Here is a 10,924-nt window from a genome sequence, read left to right as displayed (position 1 = left end):
GAAGGCATGAGTTACAACAAAATAAAATGAGATCAACCACGTGCTTAAAACAGGAAATTTTGCAACGTAAGCTATCGTTTCCTTAAAATGGATTTTAATACCGAAAGGAACGAGTCCCCTCGAACATTAACTGCCTCCCTTAACCTCTTGCTCTCAATAACTCGTTCGAAGTAGAAATTGTTGGACCCAAGCTACCATTTTGCAAACTACCGGGATACCAGGGTGTCCGAGCATTAATTCCAGCCACTGTACGTACATGTTTGGCGACGAGGAATCGCGCACGATGTATAGACTGATAAACGAAACTCTGCATGCGGAGGCGCGTGTGTGGGTGCGTCCATGTATTTAATTATTGGCGTTTCAGTAGCGTGAACACTTACCTTTCGCTAGATTATCAACGAAGGGATGTCTTGGCTCGCTTTGTGTAGTATCTTATCTGTGTAAAGTTGAGGCCGATAATGCTCGTAAACGAAAAATATCGATGCGTTGTGCCGTCGAGCGGCGCGAATCAAAATCAGTATCACACGGAACGGCGCATCGTTGACTCTATCACTGGAAAAAGCTCCTCTCCAAACAACGTTTCCAATCGAGGCCACGATTAATTATTTTGCACGATGGCACGAAAGCACAGCCGTATGATGGGCTACAGGCTCCTCTGCATGATCGTCGTGCCGACAATGTACTTGCTTTTCATAAACACGTTAGCGATGCTGCTTCCTAACAGCGTGGAGAGTGCGGGTGTTAAACCTACGGACACGCGTAAGTTTCGTTTTATAAAAAACCATTCCCCGCCCCCCAACATCTCATTTTTCTCTGTTCGCCTGTGCCACGAGGACACGAAGAAATTTTTTTCGTGAAAAGATGACTGGAAGGGTGAGTCTCGATCGACCCACACCCATTTCACAATTATTCGCTGTTAGCTTTGTCTCATTCGAGCAATAACTTTTGTTTGAGGACTACTGTACTAGAGTGGGAAATATTTAATTTAGCTTGAACGCTTGGAAAAGGGGAAATAGAAATATTATTATGGGTTACCTATTACTGTTTGCACATAATAATTTCTAGCAGTTGATAGCACTCTGAATGACAGAATTACGAGTTCTGACAGTTAACGATAGAATTTGTAGTGCTAATTGATTGTGTTGTATTTTATTCCTTCTATATTTTTATTTATAGTATGGCGAAGTATTTAAATTTAAATCGGAGGCGGGGTCTCGGGTGACCCAATAAGTGGAACCTGTTGGAAATCGTGCTGGGGTTAACACTATAGTCGTTTCGATACCAAGAACAATTTCGTGCGTTCGTTTACAGCTAACGGTCACCATTAACGACCAGCGATAACGAATAAACGACAATTACACGTAGAAGCGTTCGAGGAACGCCATCATAATATCTACTGTGCGGCACAGATGGGCAAGATTCTTATCTAGATAAAATTTTCCAACATCCAATTTAAGATAAACAACATTCCATTCTTTATTTCTCCAGAAAACAAATTCAATTTAATTCATAAAATAAAACAATATAATAAAGAATCGAGTAGATACTAATGACTATTTTTGTCTTCCTTTTGGAAAAAGGGAATAATATTTTATGGAAAATTCCATACCTGGATACGAATTTTAATCACTCGAATCACATTCATTAGCTGTGAATTTTAATTGCTCGAAAATTCGCATGCCACGATGAAATTTTTCAGATCTGATGCTCTCACTGCCAAAGAGATATTCCTTTCTTTTACTGAATGAATGGAGGCTTATCTGAATAAAATTGTTTAATGGAATAAACGTCAATAAATCGCTGTAAGGTGTTCTCATTCCTTATCAATTACATTGAGAGACGGGAGATGTGAAAGAGCATAATACCATGATACAAAAATTTCGAATGAATCATTACGTAACGTGCTTGTAGTACGAAATCTTCTTCGGTACAATATCATCTACGCATTAAGGAATCTGTATCTCGTAGATAAGCATAGAAGAAGTTCACTTAGGTGCTTTTGTCTTCTCTTTGCTTCGCTTTTCTTTAAATTTGGCATACACTTATCAAAACATTGTGCTCACGTGGGTGTTTTAACAAATTTTAATTCATTTATTAGTCTATACAATATAAATACGTTATACATAATATGTATGTACATATGTATAATATATTAAACTGGGCTTTAGATAAATTCTCGAACCTCTACTAACTCTCGGAACAAATATTCTGGCAATCTCAAAATACAAGAAGAGGACCTAACATAAAATCAGAATTTTCAACACCTGCAATCTTTACTTGCGTCTCCAAACTTTTTGTATGAAAAACAATTTTCAAAATTCTTTCCAAGGGGCCAAAGGTCATCCACCTTCCCGTTTCTCCTTCAGTTACACTTTTAGCCCCTAACTAGAGACTCCAAAGCGTTTTGTATATCATTACCAGACTGATCAACAGATTTAAAGACTTCTTCTGCGTTTTAAGTATATTTTTTAGTTGGAGTACGCGTAGAGGATTGACGTGTATTTTCTTTTTCAAGGGCTCCGCAAACTCTTGCAATTGGAACCGGTGACCGTGGCACCAGAATCAATAAATTGCACTCCTCCAGCGATCAAAGAGTTCCCGCCCGATGGTCTTACGCGGGAGCAGAGACAGTCGGGTTACATAGTGATACACTTTCTGATAGCAATTTACATGTTCCTGTTGCTGGCCATCGTCTGCGACGACTTCTTCGTGCCCTCCATCAAAAAGATCTGCGACAGTAAGTGGAACGCAACGATCCCTCGAACCTTTAACGACGGGCGTGGCAAATGAGTCACGGTAGACATTTTTGGCCCCCTATTCCCTGCGATAATAGTGGTTTTACATTCTAAAGATTTCTTTGAATTAGTGTTGTTTAAAATGTCCATCTCTGAAGGGTTGACTCCATTAGTTTTATAGAAGGGATAATTTGTGTCTTCCTTTGCTTTGTCTTCTTGGAGATGAAATGATTGCTCTTTTTCTAGAAATCGACTTGACGGAGGATGTTGCAGGAGCGACGATTATGGCAGCAGCCAGTTCTAGCCCAGAATTGTTCATCAACGTCGTGGGAACCTTCGTGACGGAAGGAGATTTGGGCGTAGGCACGATTGTCGGTTCCGCCGTCTTCAACGTCCTAGCAGTGCCTGCCTGTTGCGGTTTATTCGCGAATCAGGTCAGATTAAACACTTACGGAATTTTTTACTCGAATAACAGATGACGAGTGCAGACACTCCAGAGCAATTCGTTCGCGACGTTCATTCCCCAGGCGAAATTTTAATCTAGATAGAAATTTCATCCAACGAATAGAAATATTTCGTTTCTTCGAAAAAGAATGTTTTTAAATTTAATTGTAGACTGAAATATTTATATAAATTTGTCCATTATTCAAATAAATTTTTTCCCTTTCGTAACTCATTCGACTAAGTGTTCGTCAAACTAGTCGTTTATTTTTACGTTATATATTTCAATGGTACAATTTAGACTGTAATTTTAATTGAACAAATAACATACACGAAGATGTCTATCTTTTACTCGTTATTCGAAACGTCTATCCAGATAAGAATTTTTCCCATCGAGTGATACTCTTAGCAAGCCGCAGATTAAGCTCGTCGATGCGTTGTACATTCATGGTACTTTGCAAATAGAATTTTTGAAAACCAATCCCAAGAAGAAGTGAAAGAACGTTCTGTTTTATTCAATCTCGTCTCGCGTCCAGATCTAATCTAATCAGTGTTCCCACGATTTTAGAAATAATTAAACGGTAGCAGGTCAAAATTTTGTTACCGGTGATTTGTTTGCAACGCTCGATTGTGTAATACCGATTATAAATTTTATCGAGCAAACAACGCATCCGAGGATGTTTATCTTTCATTCCAGATTCGAAATTTGTATCGACGATAGATAAGTGTTTCGGACTTTTCTGTTTTTCGATACATAGATACGGCGACAAATATGGGAAAATCAAGGAAGCTCATTAAGGAAATTTATTCGTAGGTATTGAGCCTGGAATGGTGGCCTGTAACTCGAGACACCGCCGCGTATACGATTACGGTTGGCTTATTAATTTTCTCGCTGCGAAACGGTCGAGTCGAGTGGTACGAGGCACTGATTCTCGTCCTTTTCTATCTCCTCTACATCTTCAGTACGTATTTGGTAAACGATTCGAGTAATTCGCACGATTAAATTCAATCAAGAATCTGTGTATCGTTTCCAGCGATGTGCTTCAGTCGTACCATCAACCAGTTCTTCCAACGCAACACCTTCAGGAGGAAAAAGTATAAAAACCTTTCGGAGGAAAGCCCCCTCATTTCTAATGGTAACTTGATTAAGTATATTTTATATTTTATATTTTTTTTCTTTTTAGTACAATTATTTAGTAAATATTAATATCTCCATTTAGTATAATGTTCTCCATTTTTTGTATCCTTTCAGACATGATGAAGAACGCGGACATAAATGTATTGGAATCCAGCACAACGGACGAGACACGTGAGTAATGGAGTTTTGGGGGTGAATGTTGATAACAAATAATTGCAAGAGAATCGACCTGGTGAGATAGGAATATTTATTTTTTAGTCGACATAGTAAATATGACGAATTGGCCGAGCTCGGCGTGTGAAAAATTGTGGTGGGTGGCCACATGGCCTATTAATTTCGTGCTTCTCATCACGATACCTGACAGTCGGAGAAGTTCTTTGAAGAATTGGTACCCCCTCACCTTCATTATGTGCGTTGTGTGGATCGCGAGTACATCGTACATAGTCGGATGGGTCATCACTGTAATCGGTACGCATTTTACAATTATTTATTTCGTTGAGCACGAAAGTAACTGATTGTGAGTGTTCCATAAACGTTCATTGTATGATGTACGCTGAAACAATCTCGCTACCTTAGAACTAAAATTATCAAGTTCAATTGCAAAGAATTTATTGTAAAAAAATACCAATTCATTTTCCCCAGAGAAAATTTGCCAACGAGTGTCCAATTGCAATACTTCCTGGCGAAATTGGTGCATCGTTGAACAAAATATCACCTAATTAAAACGGGATCTAAAATTAGTCGAATTTCATCGGCGAGCGCATTAATTGGGCCACCGTTTGCAATTAGGAATGGGGAACTGTAAACGAGGAGCTCGTTGAATTTCTGTTTTTCACGTCGCGTGACCATCGATCATTATTTCAGGCGATACGTTTAGGATCCCCGACTCCATAATGGGATTGACCTTTCTTGCGGCAGGAATGAGCGTACCGGAGGCTGTGTCGAGCGTTATCGTTGCGAATCAAGGTAATTCCCGTCTTTTTAAGTGCTCGTTTCTCGCGGCTTTCATTACAGAAGTATCGGTTAAAGTTAAAATAATTCTCGCCGCGACATGTCGCTCGTGACTCACTATGATTCGTCGCAATAATCGTCAACAATCAAGAAATAATATATATATATATTTATATGTATGTAAGTGGGGAATAACGATCGTGATAATGCTATCGTAAGAAGACTGGGTTACGATAGCGTGGCACGTGACGCTATCGCGACCCTATTATCAAATTTGGCCAATCTTGGAATCGCTTCTTGTATAGTCGGTCACGAAACACGTCATTTGCGTCGCACGTAATGTTCTTTAATGCCTGGTTCTCGTCACGGTGATTAACCGTAATTAATACCGACGCGTCATCATTTTTACTCTTTAACGAAACACATTCCTGCCCTAGGGCACGATAAATAGATTTATATGATATCGTGCGAACTTGATTTTGTCTTGAAAGACACTCTGCGTAATTATATATTGGAAAGGCTTATTGAAACTCATTTTAATCTCAGAGCTAGCTGATTACAATTCATTGGACTATGTATATTTATGTGAAATTAATGTAACTTGTTTTAATATAAATATGAACATATAAGTTACATATAAATAATTTCATATATTTATATAATTATGTGAAATGATTTAAACTCAATATAGTAAAGCTAAAAATAGATAAAGTACATGTTATAAATATCAATATTTATAAGTGTATAAATTACATTCCTGGCTGTTAGCAACCCCAACAATAAATTCTAATTTCTAATGTAAAGAGATGATAGACGCAAAACAGTAACGTCTACTATCTGCCGATGTCGTTGACAATTTTTGATATTTTTTCAGGTTTCGGAGCCATGGGTATAAGCAACTCGATAGGCTCGAACGTGTTCGACGTATTGCTCTGTCTTGGATTGCCTTGGTTGTTGAAAGCAGGCCTGTTCCCCACGGTCCCTGGCCAGCATCACGTGCAGATCAATTCGCAGGGTCTCGTTTACAGTTCGATCTCATTGTTCTCCACTCTGGCCGTTCTCTACGTTTCCCTCGTGATCAGCAAATTTAAATTGACGAAAACCGTCGGAATCGCTTGTCTCATCATGTACGCCATTTTCCTGGTGTTCGCCTCTGTCCTTGAACTTAATACGTTCTTCGTGGTGAACCTGCCAGCATGCGTTGACTGACATTCGCAGATCCAGGCGTCCACAAATCGATTAATCATTTAACCATAAATTTCGGACTGAACGTACTATCGACGTCGAGTAGTTATAGTATTTTCTTTTTTTTTTTTTCTGCAGAACACGTTGCACCGAATCGTTGACGTGCCACTGCATATCCGGCTAAATGACGACCGCTTTGTGCTCGCTACTGTTATTTAGGCTCTGAATTGATTATCTTGAACATAAGCGCGTGCGGTCGCGCTTCTTCGTATTTCCTTTTTTTGTGTGTGCATGGGAATGTATGCATGATGCATGTATATATGGATGCGTGTATAGTCGTATGTGTGTAAACAGGTATATATGTACATAAATATATATCTAGATTAGAGATGTAGAATATTTTTAATAAATCATTGATACTTCATTGTAAATGATGACCTTTCAAAATTTAGCGGATTTCTACTATCAGTGATAGCGCCGAACTCCCAAGTTTTTAGTGAAAACGTCAAGAATTCTAAGTTTGTATTTTTACATTCTAATCTTTTTGCTTCGGTAAGTGTGTTGCATGAACCAAGGAAAAGTATCTCGCTGTAATAAAAAAAGAGGGAACAAACGGGTGAGCAAAAGAACGCACTAATTTTGGAACCTTCAGCTCAAGTTTGTTGAAAATAGTTCCTATTGTTATCGCCAGATGGCGAATGGCGTTAAGTATCAATAGCGCCATCGGTGGGAAAATGCCTAGGTTTGTAGTAAAAATAGTTTCCACAGTTAATCATAGATGGCACCACCGATACATTTTAATAAATTATTCTTTATTTCTCATACAATTAATAATTAATAAGATTCTTTGCTTTATAACACTACAATCTATTATTTCAATAATCATTTTTATGAATAGTTATTAAATTCAGTATTAATTACCGACATTTTAGTTAGTGACGCCATCTACTAGCAACAGTGTGACCTATTTTCACTACACACTTGGGTGTTTTCCCACCGATGGCGCCACTAATATTAAACTACACACCCATACTAAACCTCTAAACTTGTTCAGTGCCACTGAATAATAAAAATTGAAAGGAAAATAAGAGGTAAATGATGGTCATTTCATGTATTGTTCACATTTAATATCTGCACATGAACGAAAGACAATTTTTAAAGATTTTAGATGTCGTATTCAACTATTTAGAACACGTGTGGTTTGCGAGGCACGCATCGCGTTACGTGAAATTATAATCGGCCACTTTAATTGCCGGCTCGTACACCAATTTGTCTTCAATATTCTGAAACGTTTCTCGGAACTTGTTCTCGAACTTTCTCAAGTGCCTGCAACGAATTGAATAGATACGTTACATCTACTTATCAATCATCTCGAAAGTCGTTATATAAACGACATTGTTCGCCCTTCAATTTTTTTCTCTCAATGTCAAAGGCATCAATCCAACCGAACGACCCACCGAAAATAATGCTAAAGGCATACACGTACTTGAAATGATTTTTCGCTAACTGGTGAGACAATAGAATTTGCTCTATCAGGGTTTTCGAGTACACAGTCGCGAGATCTTCGATCCTGCAATGGATCTCAGCTTCTTCTGCAGTCAGAAGGATGCAATTCCACGGTGACCATTCCTTGTTTACATTGTAACGAATCATTTTTAAAAGAAACAGATCCCTGTTCTCGCTGACAACCGAGTGACCGTGCCAAATGTTGTTCACCAGATGGTACATATCATACTTTTGCATCACGAATGCGACCGTTGACAGAGAATCTTTCGCTTTCTCGTCAGAGCGAACGCAGTTCAAAAGATGAACATAAGGGTCGTAGTTCACGTGCCTGGTGTTTCGCTCGCGCAACCAGGTGCAGGCTTTAAATAAACGAATTTATTTGTTACTCTATACAAAATCCATTAAGGGGGTATTATCGTCCAGAAACTTCAAAAATTCGATTTTTTGTTGCATTTTCTTATCATTTGGGGTTTTGAGAAAGTGCTTCTAAAATATTAATTTGAAATTCATAGAGCTCTCATAGTTACAGAGGCTTAAAGGCTGTTCACCAGTATTAGTGCTAAATGTATAGCAAACTTTAAACGTGTTTTTCTCAAAACGACATTTTTCAAGTCGGGCGCACGTTTTTCTCAAAAACCATTAGACCGACTGACTTCTGGTTTTACACACATTTCGAGGGAACCATCACCTATGGTCTGAACTAGAATTATACCGATAGCTTGAATATTTTAGCCCTGCTCTCATATTTTACTTGACAATTTTACGGAAAAATTAAACCTTAATTTTCAAACAGCTGCGATTCCGATAAAAAATTTAGTACTTACTTAATTCTAATTCAGACGATAACTACGCTCATATTGATTGAAAAAAATATTTGTTTTTCTATCTCGGACGATTGAACGAGCGTCTCACGGCACAACCTGCATAACAGCGCACAACTTGTATAGATTTCAATAAGGTATTTCATAAAAATTTGTGTTATTAGTTGAAACGTGTTTTATTATGCATAAAAAAACCCTGGTACTGTAGGTTTGATAGTTTTCGCAAAATTAATTCCTAAAACTTGCTGAAAAAACAAACTTCTAGACGATAATACCCACGTAAAGAATGTTTTGACAAATGGATAGAACTATCGAAAAGCAATACCAATGCAAGTATGCAGTCTTGTCATTCTTCCATGGACCGTGAACTTGCTGTATGGAAGCAGCTTACGACAACTGTTGCACATTCTCGTCTTAGCCGCGATGGGTTCCCGCAGCTTTTCGTCGTCCACGTTTTTACAGAAATTTTCATCGTCGTTCTGACAACAGCACGAATGCGACGACCGTATGAAGTACAAATAACTATCTATGTCGGCGAACAAAAGAATATTTACAACCTTTCATTAACTAAAAAAAGCCAGAACTTTCTTCTTACAAGCTATTCTTTCCCTGAAGAAGTGCAGCGACATATCCTTCGCAATTCCTCTCGCCAAGTAGTCTAGTTCTTCGTCCAGAAGACGAATCAAGTGAAACGCGGCGACGCAGTTGTGCACCTCCAACGATTTCTTCAGCATCGTCAATACCTCCATACGTTCCCCTTGCGTGACGCTATAATTCGTCAAGGAATCGTACATCATCTTCAACTCCCGCGCCTTTTGGTTCCTAGTGGTGACCATCTCCACCAGTTTACCCTTATAACCGTGCCACGTCACCGACTTGCAGTTAACCGTCAGGAACTTGGCGCGCTTTCGGTTTCTGTAACGTGTCATCACAGCTCGTCTCTTCTGATCTATTACATTCAACATCTCCACGGTTTTGTCCAGAATCATATAATTCTCTGCGCATACAGCTGCCCTGAAGAAACGTTGTTTAGTGCAGCTGAGGCGATCGCGTCGCCATTGTTCCACCAGGTCGTACAGCATGTCAAAATCTAGCCGTGATTTCGGATTGGTACGCCTAAGAATCTCTAATTGATGTCGCCTCCTAAATGATTTATCATTATGTCAAGAGTATTCTTCTTTATTAATAGAATAACTTTTCAAGTTAAATACATTTGCCTGCATACGCACTTGTACATCATCTCTGTTTCTTCCTCATACTTTCTGCAATTGTCAACCAGTTCTCGATACTGTCTTGCGTACTCTTTTACGTGCTTTAGCAATTTGTATATTCTGTAGTTCCTTTGAATAATTCTAGCTTTCCCGTCGTGGTCCAACCGTTGCATCATCTCTTCATACGTTTCATAGGGCTTTGACGTCAAGTACTTGTCCGATTCGCTTGATATGAAACAATCTGGCCTGCAAACAAATTAAACAGACATCTTCAATGCTAAAGACATTAAACTAATTTTTCAATTTCGACAAAGACCATCGTACCGCCACATCTGCGTGGGATGATCGCACGGTGTTTGAGTAACTGCGTCGGTCATCCAAATGTATTGCACCATTCTACTGCACGTGTCCTTCGGTGGCATTTTCCGTGGTCCTGTCTGCGACTCGGCGTTTAAATATTTTACATTGATGCGTTTGTGTCGCCATCCGCCCAAAAAGGGTTTCTTTATTCTTCGATCTTCCACTATCAGTCGACAGCAAACCATTTTGAGAAATATTCTTTACTTCGGACTAAACGGATTTGAACTCTAAATCGGTAATACTTATTTATCTGAAACGACGATAAATTATTTTATTCGATGTTGGAAAGTAATAGGTTGCGGATAGAGCCCCGTTTTAGATGTAAAATAATCCGCTATTCATTTTTCTTGTGAATTTACATTTTCACGTTCTACGTTTCGAAATCCTCTGATCACTTCACGCACTTCCGTTTCCGGAGGTGGAAAAGACAGGTTGAAGAAAGTGACCGGGGAGGAGTAGGAGGAGGAAAACATAGTGAAGAAAATGGAAACGGAGGTTTTTGTAAACCTCTCGGGAACACACAATAAACCACATATCCACACTGATCACTTGAAAGATCGTTAGCGTTTTGGTAAG

The 10,924-nt window shown here is 38.9% G+C and overlaps 2 protein-coding genes across 2 annotated transcripts; one reads left to right on the top strand and one right to left on the bottom strand.

The window, feature by feature from the left end:
* Positions 1-509: 509 nt before the first annotated feature.
* On the top strand, positions 510-6,900 carry LOC128891231 (sodium/potassium/calcium exchanger 3-like). The gene is made up of 9 exons (XM_054150603.1): positions 510-759; positions 2,516-2,737; positions 2,982-3,169; positions 3,991-4,138; positions 4,211-4,312; positions 4,429-4,485; positions 4,573-4,782; positions 5,179-5,280; positions 6,140-6,900. Exons 1-9 carry the CDS (start codon positions 615-617, stop codon positions 6,472-6,474), a joined length of 1,509 nt encoding a protein of 502 aa, XP_054006578.1. The 5' UTR covers positions 510-614; the 3' UTR covers positions 6,475-6,900.
* A 442-nt stretch (positions 6,901-7,342) lies between these two features.
* On the bottom strand, positions 7,343-10,898 carry LOC128891064 (IQ and ubiquitin-like domain-containing protein). Its single transcript, XM_054150242.1, has 6 exons — positions 10,313-10,898; positions 10,007-10,234; positions 9,373-9,920; positions 9,103-9,303; positions 7,937-8,315; positions 7,343-7,776 (listed from the first exon to the last, which is right to left on the bottom strand). Exons 1-6 carry the CDS (start codon positions 10,531-10,533, stop codon positions 7,671-7,673), a joined length of 1,683 nt encoding a protein of 560 aa, XP_054006217.1. The 5' UTR covers positions 10,534-10,898; the 3' UTR covers positions 7,343-7,670.
* Positions 10,899-10,924: the final 26 nt, after the last annotated feature.

This window comes from Hylaeus anthracinus, unplaced genomic scaffold (genome assembly GCF_026225885.1).
Source record: "Hylaeus anthracinus isolate JK02 unplaced genomic scaffold, UHH_iyHylAnth1.0_haploid 12001, whole genome shotgun sequence".
NCBI classification, from domain to species: Eukaryota; Metazoa; Arthropoda; class Insecta; order Hymenoptera; family Colletidae; genus Hylaeus; species Hylaeus anthracinus.
Note: the sequence above shows the minus strand (reverse complement) of the source record. Positions and strands in the feature narration are given on the sequence as shown.

Bases quoted from the DNA above. Each gene is read 5' to 3' on its own strand.
- LOC128891231 (XM_054150603.1), top strand. From the start codon at position 615: ATGGCACGAAAGCACAGCCGTATGATGGGCTACAGGCTCCTCTGCATG. The intron at 4,139-4,210 runs GTACGTATTTGG...TATCGTTTCCAG, and splicing joins CTATCTCCTCTACATCTTCA to CGATGTGCTTCAGTCGTACC. The intron at 5,281-6,139 runs GTAATTCCCGTC...ATATTTTTTCAG, and splicing joins CGTTATCGTTGCGAATCAAG to GTTTCGGAGCCATGGGTATA.
- LOC128891064 (XM_054150242.1), bottom strand. From the start codon at position 10,533: ATGGTTTGCTGTCGACTGATAGTGGAAGATCGAAGAATAAAGAAACCC. The intron at 9,304-9,372 runs GTAAGAAGAAAG...TCGCCGACATAG, and splicing joins CTTCAGGGAAAGAATAGCTT to ATAGTTATTTGTACTTCATA. The intron at 8,316-9,102 runs GTATTGCTTTTC...GTTTATTTAAAG, and splicing joins AAGACTGCATACTTGCATTG to CCTGCACCTGGTTGCGCGAG.